The 23,941-nt window shown below is 44.1% G+C and overlaps 1 protein-coding gene across 6 annotated transcripts in view; it reads left to right on the forward strand.

The window, feature by feature from the left end:
* IQCK (IQ motif containing K) overlaps window positions 1-23,941 on the forward strand; it is a 142,471-nt gene that overhangs the window by 14,697 nt on the left and 103,833 nt on the right. For all 6 annotated transcript variants that reach the window (XM_063700016.1, XM_019012054.3, XM_055365384.2 and 3 more), the window contains 2 exons: window positions 745-874; window positions 2,393-2,490. In XM_063700016.1, coding sequence (XP_063556086.1) covers window positions 745-874; window positions 2,393-2,490 — 228 coding nt within the window. The remainder of the gene's footprint in view (window positions 1-744; window positions 875-2,392; window positions 2,491-23,941) is intronic.

Here is a 23,941-nt window from a genome sequence, read left to right on the forward strand (position 1 = left end):
CAAGTTAGCCCAGCCGGATTTCCACCCAGCCTTGCCATATATCATTCCATTCTTGTTCCCACCCTGTTCAGTGCCTGTCAACTTGAGTGTTGAGTCCCTTTGGGATCTGATGGGAGGATGGACATCTGTCCTCTGGGGCAGCTTCCTCCTGTGACTGTTACTTCCACTCTTGCTTCTTTTATTTATTTATTTTTTTTTATTGAGATGGAGTTTCACTCTTGCTGCCCAGGCTGGAGTGCAATGGTGCGATCTCAGCTCACTGCAGCCTCCACCTCCTGAGTTCAAGCAATTATCCTGCCTCAGCCTTCCAAGTAGCTGGGATTACAGGCGCCCGCCACCACACCTGGCTACTTTTTTGTATTTTTAGTAGAAACGGGATTTCACCATGTTGGCCAGGCTGGCTTTGAACTCCTGACCTCAGATGATCCATCTGCTTCGGCCTCCCAAAGTGCTGGGATTACAGGCGTGAGTTTCTTGCTTCTTGAGTGAGGCTTCATCCCTGGTGTTTTGGATATGTTTACAAATGTCTCATCCACAGCTGGTCCTTCTTTTCTCTATCAGGGGTTTCTGCCTTGTCGTTTATAGGTGTCTCAGGAGGGAAGGGAGACAAAGATCTGTGCTCAGCGTACCCCCTTGAACCTTAAAGTCTGATGTAGACTTTTATTCGTTCATAAGGTTATACCAGAAAATGCAATTATTTAAGCTGTTTAAATGAATTGCCTCCACTCCCCTGTCTGCCTCCAGGTTGCGCCAGTAGAGGAAATGCTTTTTCATGGCTTCAGTGCAGAGCACTGTTTTCCGGTTTCCCATTTCACCATGATCTCACATACACCCTGTCCTCAAGATAAATCGGAAACAATCAACCCAAAAACATGTGAGTAAGAGAGATGCCATCTTTTATAATTTGGGGCTTTTAACATTGCAGAACCACAGGGTGGGTATGGAGGCGGACAGATGGACCTCAGGGAGACCACATACATAAGAAAGAATGTGTTCTTGTTTTATTTTTAAGAGACATGTCCTTTATTTCACTGATTTATCTTTAAGGTTAAAAATGTAATAAAGATAATAAGTAACAAAAAGCATACTTTGATTTTACATTAAATAAAAAGTAGAAAAAGAGAACAGTAAACACATGTAGCCGGCTGTGATGGCTCATGCCTGTAATATCAGCACTTTGAGAGACCAAGGCAGGAGGATTGCTTGAGCCCAGGGAGACCCCATCTCTACATCTCTACAAAAAATTTAAAAAAAAAATTATCACCGGATGCAGTGGCTCATGCCTATAATCCCAGCACTTTGGGAGGCTGAGGCAAGAGGATCACTTGAGGTCAGGAATTCGATACCAGCCTGGCCAACATGGTGAAACCCTGTCTCTACTAAAAATACAAAAATTAGCTGGGCATGGTGGCAGGAGAATCGCTTGAACCTGGGAGGGGGAGGTTGCAGTGAGCTGAGATCGTGCCACTGCACTCCAGCCTGGGCAACAGACCAAGACTCCATCACAAAAAAAAAAAAAAAAAAATTATCCAGGCATGGTGGTGCACACTGATAACCCTAGCTACTTGGGAGGCTGAGGCAGGAGAATTGCTTGCACTCAGGAAGCGGAGGTTGCAGTGAGCTGAGATCACACCACTGCGTTCCAGCCTGGGCGACAGAGCGAGAAAAAAAAAAAATTAGCTGGGTGTGGTGGCAGGTACTTGCAGTCCCAGCTATTTGGGAGGCTAAGGTGGGAAGATTGCTTGAGGCTGAGAGGTGCAGGATGCAGTGAGCTATGATTGTGCCACTGCACTCCAGCCTGGGCGACAGAGTGAGACTCTGTCTCAAAAAAAAAAAAAAGTAAAAAGTAGAAGAAAACATCATCATGCTTCCCTGCTTTGTGTGTGGAAGCAGGGGTGTATACTGCAGATCTGAGTCATAGTTCCTTGGGCCCTCCCTGGTACCAGACCCTCTGCTACTGGTTTGTTCTGTGCCTTCTGCATGCCTTGGGCCTTGGCTAACGACTGCCTTTATTACCGTGACCCTAAGACCTTACCCATTATACTCTGACTCCCAATTCCTCTCTGCTCTGATATCCTACCACACTCCCCTTGTTTTTGTCCCTCCAGCCACACTGGCACCCTTGCTATTCTTGCTTTGGGGCCATAACAAGCTGGTGGACCTGGCCTTATGTAGGATACTTCCTACATCTTCACCAGACTATAGAGGCTCAGAGGGACATTTTAAGTTACTTTAGTTATACAGCCCAGCTCTGTAGTCGAGCAGAATATAACATCTAAGATCATGTGATTGAATGGACAGTACCTTTTTCTGGCTCAAAAGTAAACATTTCTCCCAGATTAGCTCGGGCCACTGGGGATTTGCAGGGGAAATTTTTGTTTGTTTGTTTTAGGTTCTCCCAAAGAATATTTGGAAACTTTCATCTTTCCTGTTCTGCTTCCCGGAATGGCTAGCCTGCTTCACCAAGCGAAGAAAGAAAAATGTTTTGAGGTCAGTTGTTTGGCAGGATTTCTTTATTTTAAGCTTCTCAATCATTCATTATTATCAGATGATAACTCATTATCTTGGTACCATCAAGTTGTTCTCCAGATGACCCCTTCGGGAGGGAAAGCCTGTGTTTGGGGTCACTTACCCAGTTCCAGCCACACCATCTACTGTGCACATACAGGCGCTGCCATCTGTCTGGCCACTTGGACTCCAGAGAGCTTTTCCGCCTTGCTTGGCCTCCTGCCTGCCCTTCTCCTGTGCAGTTTGGCATCCACCAGGTTTCTTGGGTCTTCAGCTTCTGTTTATTACATGCACTGATTAAAGCTCTCCTTGGCCGGGCACGGTGGCCCATACCTATAATCCCAGCACTTTGGGAAGCTGAGGTGGGAGGATCACTTGATGCCAGGAGCTCAAGACCACTGGGCAACATAGTGAGACCCCCATCTCTAAAAAAATTTTTTTTTTAAATTAGCTAGGTGTGGTGGCGCATACTTGTAGTCTCAGCTACTCAAGAGGCTGAGGCAGGAAGGCCCCTTGAGGCCCAAAGTTTGAGGTTGCAGTGATCCATGATCACGCCACTGCACTCCAGCCTGAGCAATAGCAAGACCCTCAACTCAAAAAAAAAAATCCCACAAAACTCTGCTTACTTGCTACTTGGCTCTAGATTGATTGTTCCCCCTGGCATCTCTCTACTCCATGCCAACTGTCATGAATGTAAACTGCTCGCAGAGAGTCTTGGAACACAGTAAGTGCTCAGTAAATAACATTAACATCGCACTGCGGAGGATCAACTTCTCTGCAGGGAAGTTTTAGTTTAGTATCTTTTTTCTGTTTGAGACAGGGTCTTGCTCTGTTTTCAGGCTGGGGTGCAGTGGCGTAATCATGGCACACTGTAGCCTCAACCTCCAGGGCTCAGTTGATCCTCCCACCTCAGCTTCCTGAGCAGCTGGGACTACGGGTATGCACCACCACGCCTGGCTTATTGATTGATTGATTGATTGTAGATACTGGGCAAAAACTCGGTAAACTCGGTAGAAACCGAGTTCCGATGCTGGCCTACACCCACGTGGATACCCTTAGAGGCTCCCTCTTTTCCGTAGTTCACGGGATACTTTGGGTGTATGTGTTCCCTGCACAGTTTTGAATTCTAGAATTTTGGATGATCCAGATGAAGAGAGTAAAATTACAACATTTATTATTGACCAGGCACTCGCTCTGTGCCAGGCACTTTGCTGAGTGCTGCATCTTCCATTATTGCAGTTGCTCTCCCCAGCCATGTGAGCTTCCTTATATTATTATTATCTGCACTCTGCAGAGGAGAAAATGGAGGGACACAGAGGCCTGAAACGTGATCAAGGGTGAATGGCAGAGTTAGGACTCAAATCCAGATTAAATGATTCAAAATGATACTAAAGGCCGGGCACAGTGGCTCATGCCCATAATCCCAGCACTTTGGGAGGCCAAGGCAGAAGGATTGTCTGAGCCCAGGAGTTCGAGACCAGCCTGGGCAACAAAGTGAGACCCGGTGTTTACAAAAAAAAAAAAAAAAGAAAAGAAAATTAGCCAGGCATGGTGGTGCGTACCTGTAGTCCCAGCTGCTCATGGGGCTGAGGTGGGAGGATCAACTGAGCCCTGGAGGGTGAGGCTGCAGTGTGCCATGATCATGCCACTGCACCCCAGCCTGGAAACAGAGCAAGACCCTGTCTCAGAAAGAAAAAAAAGATACTAAAAAAGTCGGCAGTAATTACAGTGTAAACCCCAATGAGGTTGACACATCCTAGGGTCTATAAAATTATCCATAGTTAATGATATCACCCAACTAGTTGCCCTTCAGCACAGGGTCCCCATCTGAGAACTGCCTACTGCCGTGCTGGTTCTTCTATATACTGAGGAAATAAGGTTTTCCCATGTTCTAGCAAATACCCGATGTTTCCTCAGCAATGCCTTGGCAGTATCCTGCCCCACCTGCCTCTTAATCACTCCATATTATACCTCCCCCTCATTGCCTGCCACTTAATCTGCTCAGCAGAACATTCCTTTGACAGGCGTCACCATGACAGTTGTGTCTTTACTTGAGGCAGAAATGGATGATGAGACATTGATCAGAATATGGGTAGCATGCTTAGGAAGGAAGAATTTGGGATACACCTCTGGGCCGTGGTTCACCATTTGACAACAGTAGATCCACATAACGAAGTCACTAGCCCTCAGCCTAGCTTTCAAGGCTCTGCCTAGTTCATGTGTTCATTGGTTCCTTCCTTCCTTCCTCCCTCCATCTCTCCCCCACAGTGCTCCCCTTCCCGATGGTACCCTCCACCTAAGCAGAACCACTCGAAGTTCGCTGCACCAGCCCCCACCTCACGGCCTCTGTGCATCTGCTCCTGCTTTTTTTAGAAAAAAAATCCCTGAGCTCCTCTTCTCTGCATATTTAACTTCTACTTGTTTTTCCAAACTCGGCTCCATAACTTCTCTCTGAAGCTTCCAGTTCCCTGCTGGGCTCAAACTAGAAGTAATTGATCTCAACTCTCAGATTTCAGAGTATTTCATCTGTTCCTCATTTTATGGCAAATTAAGACATCCTTAATTAAGACATTCTTAGCCCACATATACTTAATTTTATGCATGTCTGTCTCCCCCTGTATTTTAAGTTCCTTGAGGACAGATTCTCTGATTTATTTTTATATCTTTAGTCAATGCTACCCAATGCCTAGCACATGGTGAACATAGAGTTGGCCCTTGATAAATATTAAATAAGGAGTGCATGATTATACACCAGGGAATGTCACTATTACTATGTCCTTGACCAAAACCCAGCTTCCTTCTATCTGGGAAGGCTGTTCTATTGGACTCATCCCTGGAGAAATTTCCTGGAGGGGTGAGGAAAGAAGATATGCATCTATTTCATGAGTTTAGTTGATGGCGGAGAACAGTGGGGGGCAAATGGCACAGTCTGACCCCGCCCCACCTCATATGTTAATTATGCAAATAATTAGTAAATTGGGCCTTGATTTATAGCGTAGCAGTTAAGAGCAACACTTGAGTCAAAGTTACCTGATTTTGAAGTCCACCTCCATCCCAACTGGCAGCACAGCCCAGGACAAGTCATTTCATCTTTCTGAGCCATTTTCACTTCCTTCCATGTAAAATGAGGCTGATCATAGCACCTGCTCATGGGATTATTATGCCGATGAAATGAGGTAGCTCGTGTAAAGTACTTAGGCCAGTCCCTGGAACCTAGGAAGAACTCAATACATGTTAACTTATTTATCTCAGTGATACAGTGGTACAGGTACTTCCAAGATAGTGTGGGTTACACCTGCTACCTGAGTGGTGTCATTCTTGTTCCTTGGCCATCTAGAGTCCTTATTCAGGAATTGGTCCCAGTTCCCAGAAAAACCATCCAATTCCACAGTGATCTCGCAAGGAGGGTTTGTTTTATGGGTTCTGTCATGGGAAGGTGGGGAAGAGGGTTGTGTTGGCACTTATCAAGCAATACTTCATTAATCCTCTCTGGAAGCATTTCTCACCCTCTGGGAACCCCCTCCCCATGCTCGCTCTGCAGACCCCTTTTGGATCCTGAACAATTCAGCTGTGGCTCTCAGCTTGCATGGCCCACTCAGCAAGGCCAAGCCCAGCATGCAGCTTTCCCTCCTCTCTTAAATGCAATTCAGCTATCATGTAGCCCTTGCAGGTGGAACTGGGGTGGGGGCTTCACATCTCTCACCCCAACAAAGACACAGTTGTAAGGTTTTCCTCATGTTGCTTTGTCAGAAATCCTAGTTTTGACACATAGGCCTGGCGAATTCAAATCTGGGGACCTCAGTCCCCACTCTTTCTCCTGACGTGCTACTACAGTCTTGGTTGTCATATTGAACCTGGGAAGACCGCAATGATCAGATCCCTTATTTTCACTAACAAGAGAGGGCACTCTGCTAATGAGAACTGTAAACAAAAAAGCTGGTAAAATAAAGTCAATGATTCAGGTACTGATGATTAAATCCAGGTAATTGCTCTCCTGTCACCTGTGGTTTGACTACTGGTATGATAATCATCACAAATTATATCAAAAGTCAGAGAAGACCCAGTGTGGTGGCTCATGCCTATAATCCCAGCACCTTGGGAGGCTGAGGCGTGCGGATCACTGGAGCTTAGGAGTTTGAGACCACCCTGGATAACATGCCAAAACCCCATCTCTACAAAAAATACGAAAATTACCTGGGCATGGTGGCACATGCCTGTGGTTCCAGTTACTTGGGAGGCTGAGGTGGGAGAATCACTTGAACCCTGGAAGTTGAGTCTGCAGTGAACCATGATGGCGCCACTGCACTCCAGCTTGGGTGACACAGCGAGACCCTGTCTCAAAAAAAAAAAGTCAGAGGAGCCCTCTCATTGATTTATTGCCCGTTGTGCGTCAGCACTGGCTTCCTGTGCACCACCTTGTTTCACCCTTACAATAACCTTCCGAACCAGATCCTCTTTTTCATCACCTCCCTTTTACCAAGGATGGCCCTGGGACACAGAGAAGTTGAGCATTACTCAAGGTCACCTAGTAAGCAACAGACAGCACACATCTCCAACCAAGGCCCAGATGATCCTGAAGCCTGAGTTTCCATCCCTCCTAGTAAATGGGAATTGGAGGCTGTCCTCAAAATAGCTCCCAGAGATGCTGATTTTTTTTCATTCATAGCTATTTTCTGAAGAACAGACTGCTTACTTGCCTTCAGTTATCAAATTTAAATGGCTTCTAATTCTTATCTGTTTTTTCATTTGCTCACTTGGCTTTTCCTGACAATTTAATTCTTGTCCACTACTCATAACTGACCTTCCCCCATCATCTGTGTTTTGACTACTGCTGTGATAATCATCAGAAATTGTATCAAATTGTGGTGTGATACAGTTGGTAGGTATGCTGTGGTGTTAAACAGGTGCAAGGTGTGGCTGAATGGAAGGGGAGTGGGGCTGGGTTGAAGAGTGGTCCCAGAGCAGACCTTCAGCCTGGCCACACCATTGTCAGATGGATTTGTCTCTCTGCCTTCTGTTCTGCTGCTAAGTGAGGAAGAGCACCTCACGAGTCACATTTCAGCAATTGTATCACTTTTTCCTATCTTGCTGTTGAGCAAAGTATATTGAGTGCACTGTGTCTTTTATTCGATTGAACAAAGGATGGAATATAATGATCAAACAATGAAATGAGCACAGTGGAATAATCTTTGTTTTCATACATGTAAAGAATATCTGGCCAGGCGCGGTGGCTTATGCCTGTAATGCCAGCCCTTTGGGAGGCTGAGGCATGTGGATCACGCAGTCAGGAGTTTGAGACCAGCCTGGCCAACATGGTGAAACCCCATCTCTACTAAAAATACAATTAGCCGGACGTGGTGGCAGGTGCCTGAGTCCCAGCTACTCGGGAGGCTGAGGCAGGAGAATGGCTTGAATCCGGGAGGCAGAGGTTGCAGTGAGCCAAGATCGTGCCACTGCACTCCAGCCTGGGCAACAGAGCGAGACTCCATCTAAAAAAAAAAAAAGACAAAAAAAAAAAAAGAATATCTACAAGCAGGATGAAGCAGGATGAATCGCCCGTGTTTGGTTCTGTTCAACAAACATTCATTAAGCCCTGCTGTGTGCTGATCATGAGGCCAGACCCCAGGGCACACTGAGGGGACAAGAAGACATGGTCCTGTCCTAGAGGAGCCATAATGATGAACTAAAGTTGTTTTTATTTTTCTTCCCCTTGTGTCTGTTTTTTTCACTCCTCTGAAATAAGAATGAATAAGGAGAAATGGCTACAGTGGATCTGTAGCTGGGGATTCATTTCTAGACCTTGGTGCATGTATAGTCCATTGTGCAACCTTTATTCTAATTTACTTGGCCATTATTCTTCTAATTTATACCCTTTCAGAGGGCACAAAAATCAGCTAAAAGGGCAGTAATTAAGATTTTACATGAAGGTTGCATATCTAATATTTGCCCATAAATAATTTTGTAACAAGGGGGCTAGAAACAGTTTCCAGCCTCTAAGCAGTGATAAAATGCTTTGAAAGAACCAGATAAATTTCTAATTATATTAGAGATTAATGAGGCATCCTTGTGCCAACTCATATTTCATTGTTGACATCCTACAGATGAGCTAGTCCTGAGACTAAATGAAAACAGTCTAGACGTCAAATGCTCCAGGGTGCTTGAACAGAGCATTAAAGTTTAAATTGTATAATGAATGATAAAGGAATGTAGAAAATGTGGGTTGTTAAAACTGTTCATATGTGGCCAGGCATGGTGGTTCATGCCTGTAATCCCACCACTTAGAGAGGCCGAGGCGGGAGGATTGCTTGAACCCAGGAGTTCGAGACCAGCCTGGGCAACATGGTGAAATCCCGTCTCTACTAAAAATACCAAAATTAGCCAGGTGTGGTTGCAGGCACCTGTAATTTCAGCTACTTGGGAGGCTGAGGCAGGAGACTTGCTTGAACCTGGGAGGCAGAGCTTGCAGTGAGCCAAGATCTCACCACTGCAGTCCAACCTGGGTGACAGAGTGAGACTGAGTCTCAAAAACAACAAAAACAACAACAAACCTATTCACTTGTAAGAGTGGAGAAGATTGAAAGGCAGGCACACGGGAGTTCAAAATCCTGCTAGACTGCTTCCTTGCAGCATGGCCCTAAGTAATCCGTGAGCCTCAGTTTCCTCAACTATTAAAAGGACAGCAGACCTGCTCCTGTCATTGGGCGGAAGAGGGGAAGTAATGAATGATACTCCCAGACCCAAGGAATGTTAACTTCCTCCTCCTCTGCTTCTCACGCTTTGCCAGGAAGTTCAGTATTTTGAATGCTACAAATATGCAAGGTGGGTAAATTACTATTAACTTTCTTCATTTCCTGACTTAGGGTTTTTTAATTAAATCGGATTCCCTCCATGTTCCCCACTCCCCAGTCATGTAGTCTTTTGTGGGTTATTTTCGAAGGCTTAAAAATCACATTAGTACCATTTCAACATTTGTCAGACCCAAGTGGAACTCCCCTTATCCTGATCTGCACAACAGATTCACATTTTCTTGATTCAGCTGTTCCTCACATCCTGTCATTGGGAATAGATGCTTAAACTGAATGATGACTGGCCTCCAACCAAAATTACATAACTGGGGCATTTTTATCTGTCACCCACAACTGAACTTGCATCCAAATGGCTCTTACACAGCAGCGTAATTCATTGTTTATTGGGGCCATTCAAATTATATCTTGAAATAGCATTTATATTAAGTTGCTCAAAAATACTTGCTGATCTGCGTTTTGCCCTTAAACTGCTGATGTCTGGTTAGTTATACTTGACTTCATTATTTTTCGGTTTTTTTTTTTTCTATGACATGGCCCCCATAGTGCCTGGAACATAGTAGGAACTCAATGAGTGTTTATTGGATAAATGAATGAATATGGATTCTCAAAAGATGGGGCTGGCCAGATGCAGTGGCTCATGCCTATAATCCCAGCACTTTGGGAGGCCGAGGCAGGTGGATCACTTGAGGTCAGGAGTTCGAGGCCACCCTGGCCAACATGGCAAAACCCTGTCTCTACTAAGAATACAAAAAAATTAGTTGGGCATGGTGGCACGTGCCTGTAATTCCAGCTACTCGGGAGGCTGAGGCAGGAGAATTGCTTGAACCCAGGTTGCAAAGGTTGCAGTGAGCTGAGATCACGCCACTGCCCTCCAGCCTGGGTGACAGAGTGAGATTCTGTCTCAAAAAAAATAAATAAATAAATAAAAGTCAGGGCCTACTTTTAAGATCGTAATTAAGCTACATGAGCACTCTGTGGAGGTCTGTGACCTTTATTCAGTTTGTTGTAGTTATTACACACAGGAGGTAATTTATTAACTATACCTGCAGTGACTGGATCTACTACCTCTGGAGGGAGGTAAAGAATGGGGAGACTGCCTAAGTCTGCTAGGCTCCCTGGAGCTGGAGCTGGGCAAGGAGCAAATCCCCTCAAATTGAAGGAGCCTCATTCACAGACAATGGAGAGCCAGAGGGTAGAGCAAGAGGCTAGGATTCAAGAATAGTAGTTGCCAGCACTTTTTGAGCCTTGCTTTGTGCCAGATGTCATTCTAAGCACTTTACCTGCAGTCACTCATTTAATCCTTCCAACAATCTTTGGAGGTGGATGCTATTATCGTCATCTTACGGATCAGGGCTGTACAGCACCAGGGCTAACCAAGAAGCTCAAGTTCACAGCTAGAAAGTGGCAGAGCCAAGACTCAAACCAAGAATTGTTCCAGAGTCTAAGAGTTTGACCACTGCTCCACTCTGATGGTCAGTCACACAGCTTGCTGAAAGCAGAGGTCAGATTCTGACATGAAAGATGGGTCTGGAGGCTGTGGAGAAAAGGAGTGAGAAGTTAGCAAGCCTTTTATTTAGGTTGTCCTGCCAGTACCATGAAACTCCAAGGAAGACCAGGGGGAACAGAGCAGACAGAGAAACAGCAAGAGCTGGCACCTAATTACTATGCCATAGAGCATTTGGCCAATTACATACACATCTATTGTGTGATGTGTGGTGTGCATGGGTGTGTGTATAGGTGTAGGTGTTTCTGCACACATGAATTGAGGCATTGTATGGTACTTGGTTCAGCAATTCCATGATTCCAGCCTCTGGAATCAGGCAGACCCTTTCAACCCAGGCCTGTTCCCCAAAAGCTATGCAAGCTTGATTATTTTGATTTTGAGTCACTCATCTTCTGATTCTTTTATATATATCATTTTAAATACTATGAATTTAATATAGTTTCTAACCAAACAGTTGTTCCTGCTTAGATTATTTTTTCTTCTTTTCTCTAAGCACACAAATAGTATATTTTTTCATTTTAAAAATTATTTTCATTTTTATTTTAAGAGATGGGGTCTCACTGTGTTGCCCAGGCTGGTCTCAAACTCCTGAGCTCAAGTGGTCCTCCTGCCTTGATTTCCCAAAGTCCTGGGATTACAGGGATAAGCCAGTGCACCTGGCTCATCTTTAGATATTTAACTCTATTTTAAATGCTCAGTATAAAATTCAGCATATTTAATAGGCAGGTATTTCCCTAATCCTTAATTTTTGGTGGAGATTACAATTGGGAGAATAAACCTTAAGCACATGATTTCCATGAATTATCTCAGCCTGAGAGTTAGATCAAGACCTCCGCATTTCATGATATGAATTTAACAAGTGAAATAGATTTATTTAACCCTTTCTCAGAGGGTCGTTTTCAATCATGTAAAAAAAGTAATTGAGATTTTTTAAGTGGCATCTGTATGGCATTAGAGTGACAATCTACAAATAAAGCCAATGGCCTTCTAGTTTTGCTGTGAAATTAGCTGGGTGCTAGCAGTATTTTATATTGTGTTAAACAAATATACTCTGTGAAAGATAAATAACGGAAAATGATTGCTTTGTACAAATAGCTGGTGGAAGTACATCTGTGGCCAACAATAGATATTGTACAGACATTTCCTGTGTGTATAGCGATTTATGCAGCCATGTATACAGCAAGCCAAAGGTAACAGAATGCAGATAATAGTATCTAAATTCGTTGGCCAATAAGTGAAGAATCACATGGAAGATGGGGAAGAGATGAAAGTTTGGACCCTTTGCTCTCCTATATTTAATATTCCAATATTTTGGGTATATTAAAAAATTTCAAAAGAAGCATGAGTTACCTTTGTAATCAGGAAAAATAAAAGTTAATGATAAGTAACATTTTCAAGTCCTCATATTTGACCCTGCTGCCTCGTCTAGGTTATTTTCTTTCTCTCTTTCCTTTTCACTGACACACTCAGTGAATCACCTCACCTACATCTTTTTACCATTCATTCTTTCTTTAATGTGGCACTCTGGCACCTAAATGCTCACTATGTCTGGTACAACTCAAGTTTACTAATGACCCAGTACTGCCAAATTCTGTGACCTATTCCGGGGACAAAAAGGAGGCCAGTATGTTTGGGGCAGAGTGAGCAAAAGAGAGAGGAGGTGAGTTTGACAGGGTCAGCCCCGCAGCGGCCGTAACATCACATGGGCCAGTAAAGAAAGTGGGTTTTATTTTAAAAGCAGTTGGAAAAAATTAGAGCCGTGACTCAACCCTACTGGGCCCAGTGCTCCCTTGTCATAGCATTGTATAGTGTGCTTCTTGCTATCCTGAAATGAAATGCTTAGATGATATAATATAACCTATTTATCAGTTACCTGATTGCTGTGTTGTACAATAAACTACCTGAAAACTTTATGGCTTAAAATAACGATTTATTATTTTTCATGACTCTGGGCCGACTGGGTAGTTCTGGTGCTCTCTCCTGGGGTCACTCATGTGACTGCGTTCAGCTGGTAACTGGGCTGGGTTGGAAGGTCCAATTCTATCTCACTCATGTGTCTGGGGCCCTGGTGCTGCCTGCTAGCTGGGGCACTTCAGTTCTCCTTCATGTGGCCTCTCATCCTCCAGTGGGCCAGCCCAGCTCCTTTACAGCGTGGTGGTCTCCAGCAGCTTTCCAAGAGGGTAAAAGCAAAAGTGCAAAGCCAAGACCTGGAACATGACTTCCACCAAGTTCTCTACTAAAAATACTAAGAATTAGCTGGGCATGGTGGCATGTGCCTGTAATTCCAGCTACTCGGGAGGCTGAGGCACGAGAATCACTTGAACCCGGGAGGCAGGGTTGCAGTGAGCAGAGATCCAGCTTGGGGGACAGAGTGAGACTATGTCTCAAAAAAAAAAAAAAAGTCTGGCTTCATTTCTTTTTTTTTTTCTTTTAATTTTTGTGGGTACATCGTAGGTATATATATTTATTGGGTGCATGAGATGTTTTGCTACAGGCATGCAACGTGAAATATCATGGAGAATGGGGTTTCCATCCCCTAAGTAACTGTGTTACAAACAATACAATTACATAGACTTTTTAACTTATTTTAAAATGTACACTTAAGTTTTTATTGACTGTAGTCACCCTGTTTTGCTATCAAATAGTAGGTCTTAGTTGTTGCCATTAACCATCCCCAACCTGACATTCATTCCTACTGTGTCTCATGGTGATAAGGCTGTGGGTGCTGAAAACATTTCCCACTGTGACTTTTAGAATTGCTGTCAGATCTAGTTTGTAAGCCATGCAAGAAAATCTTATTATAACTTTATAGTCAAGTTTCTTTTTTATTTTTAACAAAAGAGCATTGATCACTTCATTTCCCAAACTTGGCTACGAGTTGCTTTTGTTTCTAAAAATCAAAGTGATCCTCAAAGGACAAGGCTTTGAAAAGAAAGTCAGCAGGCTCTGACCTGAGGGTGGCCCAATGGTTCTTTAACAAAGTGAAGGGCAGTGGCTTTGTGGCAGGATTTTCCTTCTCTGGTCTGAAGCTTTGTCCTCCGGCTTTGAGGGGCATGGCTTTATGCCAGATGGCCGTGGTAGCAGTCTTGACTAACTGCCAGATAGGGGGAACATTATCATTTGGCCATAAATTGCATTTTGATTATTATGTACTTTATCAGTTAACTTTTTGCCATATAATAAACTACCTCAAAAGTTAGTGGCTTAAAATTACAAGCATTGGTCAGGCATCATGGCTCACGGCTGTAATCCCAGCAATTTAAGAGGCCAAGGCAGAAGGATCATTGAGCTCAGGAGTTCAAGACCAGCTTGGGCAACATAGCAAGATCGCTATCTCTGCCAGCAAAAAATCATAACCATTTATTTAGCTCACTTTTTTGCAAGTTAGCAACTTGGGCTAGATTTAGCTGGGAGTTTCTTCTGGCCTTGGCTGGGTTCATTCATGTGTCTTTGGCGGCTACTGGGTAGGCTAGATGCTGGTAGTCTAGGATGGCCTCAGCTAGGATGAGCTGTTCCATGTGGTCTCTCATCCTCTATCAGATTAACCCTAGGTTGTTCATAGGGCAGCCAGGCAGGGTTGCTTCAATTCAATTAGACACTTCAAGGCCTCTTGAGCCTGAGGCTTGGAACTGACATAGTGTCACTTTCACATGTTAGATTGGCCAAAGCAAGTCGCAAGGCCAGCCCAGATCCGAAGAGTTAGGAAATAGATTCCTTTTTTTTTTTTTTTAAAGTAAATGTATGGGGTTTAAATACAATTTCATTACATGCATAGATTGCATAGTGGCCAAGTCAGAGCTTTAGGGTATCTATCACCCAAATAACACACATTGTACCCAGTAAGTAGTTTGTCATCATCACCCTCCTCCCACCCCTTCACCCTTCCGAGTCTTCACTGTCTGTCATTCCACTCTCTCCATCTGTGTATATACAGGTTTTAGCACCCACTTACGAGTAAGAACATGCGATATTTGACTTTCTGTGTCTGGCTTGTTTCACTTAAGATAATGCCCCCCAGTTCCATCCATGTTGCTGCAAAATACATGAGTTTGTTCCCTTTTATAGATTCCACTTCTTGATGGGAAGAGCTCTAAAGTCACACTGCAAAGTGCAGATACAGGAAGGGTGGAGAATGGTGACCCTTTTTGCAACTTACCGTATACACTGCGTTAGAAATAATACGGACCGGGTCACAGATGGCAGCTGTGACTGTTAGCTCCAGCCTGGTGACTTCAGGAAAGATTAAATGAGCTAATGTGTGAAGGGGCTTGTTCTGGAGTTCAACCATCTGGGCTCAAATTCTTTTTTTTTTTTTTTTTTTTTTTTTGAGGCAGCGTCTTACTCTGTTGCTGAGGCTGGAGTGCAGTGGTGTTATCGTGGCTCACTGCAACCTCCACCTCCCAGGTTCAAGCAATTCTGGTGCCTCAGCCTCCCGAATAGCTGGGATTACAGGTGTGTGCCACCAGTCCCAGCTAATTTTTATGTTTTCAATAGAGACAGGGTTTCACCATGTTGGCCAGGCCAGTCTGAAACTCCTGACTTTAGGTGATCCACCCATAGTGCTGGAATTACAGGCATGAGACACTGAACCCAGCTAAATTCTTATCCTTCCATTTACTAGTAAGTGACTTTGGGCAAGGTATTTAGCATCTCTGTGCCCCCATTTTCTGATCTGTAAAATATGAATTGTATGTAGTACATCGTAGTAATATGTTCTTGTTGTGAGGATAAATGAGTTAAGCAAAACTTAAGAGTGTCTGGCATATAGACAGCACTCAATACACATTAAATGTTGTTAATCCTATTAGCGTTTCTGTTGGAAAAGAGCCAACCTGTAAAGGAGTGCTATTCCCCATGGCCTCTTCTGGTTGACCAATTGTTACATGAGTGAATGGAGGGTGTAATTCTCTTACTGCATTCTGGACATTACAGATAGATGGCCAAGGATGGACTCTCCTTGTCATTCTGAAAATACTAGTACCTTTTAAAATGATAGGTATTAGTAAAAATCAAAACATAACTCTTAGAAATAATGATGAGCTTAGAATCTGAGAATGTAATATAAAGACACCTCCTAGAATTAAAGCAACTGCTAGAATCACAGTCTGTAATGGAAAAAAAACAAAACAAAACAAAAAACCAGCCCTGCAAGTATTTCAGCCTTCTCTTGAGAATTTATGTCTAAAGAAGGAAGCCATTTTTTAAAAGAATGAAAATGAGGTTTTTTTGAAAGAATGTATCTTAAAGTAAATCATTGACTCTCTTGGTTGTTTAGAGAACTGCATTTCTCCTGCTACATTTTAGGAACAGGAAAAGCCAGGTCATAAACTAGTCTCAGATCCAAAAGATGTTTCAACTGTTAACCCCTTAGAATCATAAAGGGTTATCCAGGAAATAGAGAAGAGAGATGAAACAGAGCTTTCTTAAAATCAGACTTCAGTGTCAGAAATCAAGTACTATGGATGTTTCCATGATTCCATAGGAAAGATCATCTGTCAGTTATTCATAACGTTCTGAAGCTGAACGCCTTCCAACTACACAGGTCAGCTACCTGTTTTTGTAAATGAAATTTCACTGGAACACAGCTACGCCCGTTCCTCTACCTATTATCTGTAATAGCTTTTGCACTACAGTGGCAGAGTTGAATATTTGTGACACGAGCCTATGTTTACTATCTGACCCTTTAAGAAAAAGTTTGACTGGGCATGGTGGCTCACATATATAACCTCAGGACTTTAGGAGGCTGAGGCAGGAGCATCGCCTGAGCCCAGGAATTTAAGACCAGCCTTGGGCAACATGGTGAAACCCCGTCTCTACAAAAATGAAATTTACACAATTTGCTGGGCACCGTGGTGTGCGCCTGTAGTCCCAGGTACTCAGAAGGCTGAGGTGGGAGAATCCATTGAGCTTGGGAGGTCGAGGCTGCAGTGAGCTATGATTGCAGCACTGCACTCCAGCCTGGGCAACAGGTGAAATTCTGTTTCAAAAAGGAAAAAAAAAAAAAAAAAAAAAAGAAAAAAAGTGTGCCTATTCATGCTTTGAAGTCCTGGAACTATCCATATTTTTATAGTCATAGCTGTTATGTGGGAGGCAGTCTAGTATAAAGGAAGCTGAATGATTAAGTAGTTATTGTTGTGTGGGAGGCACTACAGTGTAAGGGAAGCTTAATGATTTAGTATAGAATTTGGAGCCATTTTCACCTGAGTATAGGGCCTCATTCCACCTCTTTGTAGATGCGTGACCCCAGACCTTGCTAGTATTGTGACCTTGTAATTTTAATATTTCTAAGCCTCAGTCTCTTCCTCTGTAAAACGTAAATAATAATAGTAATTGCTTCAGATAAGGGAGTTTATGATTTTTTTGTTTTCTTTTGAGATGGAGTCTCGCGCTGTGGCCGAGGCTGGAGTGCAGTGGCGTGATCCTGGCTCCTGGCTCACTGCAACCTCTGCCTCCCTGGTTCAAGGGATTCTCCTGCCTCAGCCTCCCAAGTAGCTAGGACTACAGGCGTGTGCCACCATGCCTGGCTAATTTTAATATTTTTAGTAGAGACAGGGTTTCACCATGTTGGCCAGGCTAGTCTTGAACTCCTGATCTCAAGTGATCTGTCCGCCTTGGCCTCCCAAAGTGCTGGGATTACAGGAGTGAACCATCGCGCCTGGCCTAAGTTAATGAGAATTTTGTGGGTTTTTTTTTTTTTTTTTTTTGAGATGGAGTCTTGCTCTGTCACCCAGGCTGGAGTGCAGTGGCATGATCGCGGTTCACTGCAACCTCCAACTCCCGGATTCAAGCAATTCTCCTATCTCAGCCTCCCCAGTAGCTGGGGCTATAGGTGTGCGCCACCATGCCCGGCTAATGTTTGTGTTTTTAGTAGAGACGGGGTTTCACCATGTTGGCCAGGCTGGTCTCGAACTCCTGACCTCAAGTGATCCATCCAACTTGGCCTCCCAAAGTGCCGGGATTACAGACGTAAGCCACCGCACCCAGCCGAGAATTTAATAAGATAATGCATTTAAAGCATTCAGTTAAGTGCCTGGCACAGCTACAATGAAAGATAACAATTGAATAACAACAAAATTAAATTGGAAAAAGTGGAAGTCTGAAAATGAGGACAGTCTACGAGGAAGAGGTGGACTAGGACTGGCCATTTAGGGGGAGTTGAATGGTAGGGGTGGTGTCAGAAATGTGGAGGGCTGTGGCAGGTACAGTGATGAGGGTGGGGCTGCTGGAGTTAGGTGGGCTTGAATCTCTCCTTCAGCTCTGCTATCTCTGTGCCCCTAGGAAGTTTCCTGAAATGCTGTGAGCCTCAGTTTCCTTATCTGTTAAGTGGGGAAGTGATAATCATAGTACCCACCTCACCAGGGCTGTGGGGAAGAATAAATGAGATGGGGTGTGTCAAGCACAGTAGTGGGAGCCATCGTTATTAAGAATTGTGCTTGGCCAAGCACAGTAGTTGACACCCATTATCCCAGCACTTTGGCAGGCCAGCGTAGGTGGGTCACTTGAGACCAGGAATTGGAGACCAGCCTGGGCAACCCCATCTCTACAAAAAATAGAAATTAGCCAGGCATAGTACCATGTGCCTATAGTCCCAGCACTCGGGAGGCTGAGGTGAGAGGATTGCTTGAGCCCAAGAGTTTGAGGCTGCAGTGAGCTATGATCACACCACTGCACTCCAGCTTGGGTGACAGAGCGAGACCCTGTCTCTAAAAAAGATAAATAAATAAAAATAAATTTTAAAATTATGTTTGAAGGAGGGAGGCAAATGTGAGCAAGTGCAAAGCCAGAGTAAAGAGAGATGGGGTCCAGGTAGGCAATGAGAGAAAGAATAAATTCAGTTTTAGGCAGGAGTAGCGAGATGGATCAGGACAGGTGTGTCATCAAGCCTCTGCCAGTAGCTTCCTTTAACACGGAGCTTGGCATGCCTTCTGCAAGCAGAGAGCAGGCCTTGAAGGGAGTGCTCCAGATCCCTTGGTTTCTTGGAGGCATGGCTTTGAAGCTAGGTGTGCAAATAATTTTGATCCTGAGATCAAAATCTGTGGGAGTAGAGTTTGTACAAAGACTTGCCTTCTCCTTATTGAATCTGCATTGCCATTGACCTTTCTGATCTTCCAATTATAGTTACAGCTGCCTTCCTGAGTGCCCCTGGGCTGGCCACACTCTACAAGAGTTGGAAGGGGAAAAGGTTGTAAGGCAGGAAATCAACTGTGCAATTGTTAAAATAGAACTTCAACAGTGTTTTTAGACTGAAGTCTAGTTAAAAGGCCACAGTACCATTCCTGCTGTACCGTGACCTGCATTGCATTCCACTGGAACAAATTAAGTCTGAGATGTGTAAATAGCATTATGAAGATTAAACCTTACAGTTAGGTTGATATTCTTAAGGAATTCCATGACATTCAGCCCTGCCTTTGGATTAGCTTAATTGGAACATGAGCGATCAGAATTTAATTAGAATTTAATTGAACTGCTATATTAAACAGAGCTGGCTCAGTGGCTACATTGCAAACTTCACTTGGAAATTCTTTCTGATGCATCTCTGAAAATATTTTGAGCACTCAGAGTAAAGTTAATCATTTTTACTGTAAGCATTTTTTGAGAAAAGGCTTATATTGTTAGCAGTAAAAAGTAGTGGAAACTCAAATGAGTTTGTTTCAGCTGGGGAGTATTAAGTATGCAGAGCTAAGATTTCCTTATTTGCTGGAGTTAACTCTTTGAGGGCAGGTCCTGAACATGGCAGAAAACCCCATTCAAACTGTCCTAAGTAGAAAGGGATTGTTTTCTTTCTTTCTTTATATATTACTTATTTATTTTTTGAGATAGGGTCTCACTCTGCTGCCGAGGCTGGAGTCAGATCATAGCTCACTGCAGCCTCAATCTACCCCAGCTCTAACGATCCTCCCACCTCAGCCTCCTGAGTAGCTGGGACTATAGGCATACATGCCACGATGCCTGGGTAGTTTTTGTATTTTTTGTAGAGATGGGGCTTTGCCATGTTGGCCAGGCTGGTCTCGAATTTCTCAGCTCACATGATCCACTTGCCTCAGCCTCCCAAAGTGTTGGGATTACAGGTATGAGCCATCGTGCCTGGACCTTTTAAAAAATGTAGACAAGAGGCCCACAGGGAGATCTTCCAGCACAGCTTGATCTGGTGACCCAGATGATGTCTCCATGACTGTTCTCTCTCTTCTTCTCTTGACTGCTTCATCTGGGTTGGCTCCACCCTCAAATGGGCCCTCATTTTGTGGCACCAGGCTATGTCCTATAAGGCTCAAGTGTAGCAGAGAGAGAGAGAGAGAGAGAGAGTCTCTCCCAGAGTTTCTCTCTAATTGAGCCAACTCAGGTTAATTGTCTGAGTAATTTGGGCTGGGCATAGTGGCTCACGCCTGTAATCCCAGACATTTCGAGATGCCAAGGCAGAAGAATTGCTTGAACCCAGGAGACCAGCCTGGGCAACATAGCAAAACCCCTGTCTCTACAAAAAAAAAAAAAAAAACTTTTGAAAATTACCTGAGCGTTACAGGTGGCATGTGCCTGTAGTCCTAGCTACTCAGGAAGCTGAGGCAGGGAGATCCCTTGAGCCTAGGAATTCAAGGCTGCAGTGAACTATGATCATGCCATTACACTCCAGCCTAGGTGACAGAGCAAGACCTTGTCTCTAAAAATAAATAAATAAATAAACATACCTTCTTTGGAATAGGTCCTTGGAACTAGGGGAATTGTGATTTAGTGGCCTGTTAGGCAAGGAAAGGGCCCCCATCCAAAGGCCATAGTTTTTGCTGGGGAAAGATGGATTCCTGAAAGGAACTCAGGGTGCTGTTACCAAAATAAGATGGAAGGGATACTGAGCACGTATCTTGATTAGGGTGCATTATGTTGCAACTAGCAGGAAACTGACTTAAATAATACAGAGGATTTATTGGCTCAGGAAACTAGAAGGCCCCAAGGTAGAGAGGGAAGGCTTCAGGGTTGGTTTGATTCAGGAACTCTGTGATATAACTGAGGAGGACTTGGTTCTCTCCTGCCTCTCTGCTTGGCCTCTAGCAGAGTCAGCTTTATCCCAGGCTGGCTTCCTTTGGATTGGCAAAACAGCTGTGACCACTGCCTCGGCTTTGTATCCACCTACTACATCAAACAGAAGGGGGACAACAAACTCTTTCAGGAAAGCAAAGGAAATTAACTTCCCAGAAGCCCCAGCACACCTCCCCTGACATCTCATCACTCTGAAGTGGGTCACATGCCCATTCCTGATTCAGTGCATCCCTTTGGCCAGGATAAATGTGGACCAGATTGGCTCAGGTCTAGGTGGGGTGAGGTGGGATTATCTCACCTGCCTTGTCAGGGTTCACACCTGGAGCTGAGACGGAGTTAACCATCTGCACCTACTGTCACTTACTACCCAGGTCAGGAGCTGCAGGGTGGCAGTTTGGGGGCATTTAATTAATAACCACACTGGGGCCGTGCCTTACTCATTTTCTTTATCTCTTGTGTTTAGCACAGGGCGTGCACACAGTAAGTAAATGTTTGTTGAACAGAGTCAGACTGGAACAATGCACTTTGCTTAATTTGGAAAGAAATCAGTTTTGTGCATGAGTAAAACGATGGCTGAAAATAAATTTTATGTCAGCTTTAAATATGGATTAAATGTGGACTCTGGGTAGAGGCCATAAGACCGCCTCTTCTCCTATCTTACTCCATGTAACGTAAAATTTTCCCTTTCGGCTTTTGGTTGCTTATCAAATTCTATTACAGTGAAGACTATTGTAGACCATAGTTGGTATCAGGAAACTGTTCCTAACTCCTGACAAGTTCTTTGATGATCTCACGACACAAAAATTTGCTACTACGAATAATTCTGTAAAATTACAGAATTTTTTTCTCTTTCTTTTTTTTTCTTTTTACATTCCTTGCCCATCTCATAGTCATTCATTGTAGTTATTTTCCTTCTTATAATTAAATACCTGAATATCCTTTTAGAAGTACAAGGGCTTTGGTCAGTGAGGGAAGAAACTCTATTTCCTGGTCTTGACCAATAAGGAAAATTAGTAATACCATCAGCTTTTGTTCGAAAAAATTTCTAGGCAGTGGAAACAATAGATTCTGGCAGGAAAGGTGCGGTAGAATTATTTTAGCATGATCCCTTTTCAGCCAAAACACTTTCTGAAATGACCCTGTGGCCTGGGCTGGAGGTCTTGGTCAATGTTATTAGTGCATTTTTTGAACTTCTTTAGAGAAGTATTATTTTTCTCTAATGAAATGCCTTCTCAATGGAAAAAAAATATGAATACCTGTTTGCAGTTTGCTATAAATATTTTGGCATCTGGTTATAGGCCAAGTGTATGCTTATTTCTGGGATCGTAGTTACGGATGGTTTCATTGTGTGTGGGAATTATCGGGTATCTGGAAATGTATTGTGGAAAATACGTGGGAAAGGAGGCTGTGATGTTCTATGTGTATGCCACATCCACAGTCCTTAACTGCTGTTCTTCGTCCCTATTTTATCCATGTCTCCATCACCCTGAATACAAGTGATTGAACCAGGAATATGGATCAGGCCCTTGGGCAGCCACTCTTAGATGGCAAATGACTGTGAAATGGTCCACCCAACAGAGATGGTCTCTCTTGGGAGTATCTAACTAGTCCTATCAGATTCTCCCATCTGGGGAGGTGGGATGTCACACTGCAGAGAGAACAGGCAGACTGTAGTGTAGGGAGAGGGGGACACCTAGAGACAACCTTAAAGGCAGAGGAAGGAGGACAGAGAATCAATTAGGAGAGAACAGCAGAAAAAGCAACAGCAAGCAATGAAAGGAGCCACGGCCAAGGAGCTGAGCTCCACATAACTAGAACCGGAACCAGAACCGTTGTTGGATGACTGTAGCCTCACCTGTGCCCTGAACAGCCATAAGCAATGGTCCAGGTCTTCCTGAGACCTGGCTCTGCCACCAGCCAGAGAGATTCTCATTTTCCCCACCATTTCTTTTACCTTTATAGTCACTCCCCGTGGTAGAAGAGATTATACTTCAGAAATATTTTTGGCCTCTCCCTAAGGGAGGTTTGACCATGTGACTGACTGCTTTGGTCAGCAAAATGGATGGGCATGACATGTATCATTTCCAAACACATGCTGAAAGAGTCAAAACAGGCCAAGCCCAGTGGCTCACACCTGTAATGCCAGCACTTTGGGAGGCCGAGGCTGGAGGATCACTAGAGCTCAGGAGTTCAAGACCAGCCGAAGCAACATAGCAAGACCTTGTCTTTACTAAAATTCAAAAAAATTAGCTGGGCCTGGTGGTGCATACCTGTAGTCCCAGCTACCTGGGGGGCTGAGGCAGGAGGATCACTTAAATCTGGGAAGTTGAGGCTGCAGTGAGCCTTGATTGTGCCACTGCACTCCAGCCTGGGTGATAGAGTGTCTCAATCAATCAATCAATCGGCAAAGCATAGTTCACCGTATTCTTTTGATTGGCCATAAGAACTGGTGATATTTGAGATACAGGCTGCTCTGTCAGCCTGAGTCCTAGAGTAAAGACAGCATGGCGCAGAGAGCCACAGCTGATTGAAATGTTCATGTAACATGAGTGAAAAATAAACCGTTGACAAGATAAGCCACTGAGACTTGAAGTTTAGTTATTATCACAGCAAAATCGAGCCGAATATGACTAAACAAACAAACAAACCCAGTAACTGAGGTACTATGGTCTGAATGTCTATATCTTCCCCCCAGATTCATATGTTAATCTCATCTCCAGTGTGATGATATTAGATGGTAGAGCCTTTGGGAGGTGATTAGGCCATCAGGGTGGAGGCTTTATGAGTGAGATTCGTGTCCTTATAAAAGAGGCTCCATGGCCGGGCGCAGTGGCTCACGCCTGTAATCCCAGCACTTTGGGAGGCCGAGGCTGGCGGATCACGAGCTCAGGAGATGGTCACGAGGTCAGGACCATCCTGGCTAACACAGTGAAACCCTGCCTCCACTAAAACTACAGAAAATTAGCCGGGCGTGGTGGCACATGCCTGTAGTCCCAGCTACTTGGGAGGCTGAGGCAGGAGAATGGCGTGAACCCGGGAGGCAGAGCTTGCAGTGAGCTGAGATCGCGCCACTGCACTTCAGCCTGGACAACAG

Source organism: Gorilla gorilla, chromosome 18 (assembly GCF_029281585.2).
Source record: "Gorilla gorilla gorilla isolate KB3781 chromosome 18, NHGRI_mGorGor1-v2.1_pri, whole genome shotgun sequence".
In the NCBI taxonomy this organism is placed as follows: Eukaryota; Metazoa; Chordata; class Mammalia; order Primates; family Hominidae; genus Gorilla; species Gorilla gorilla.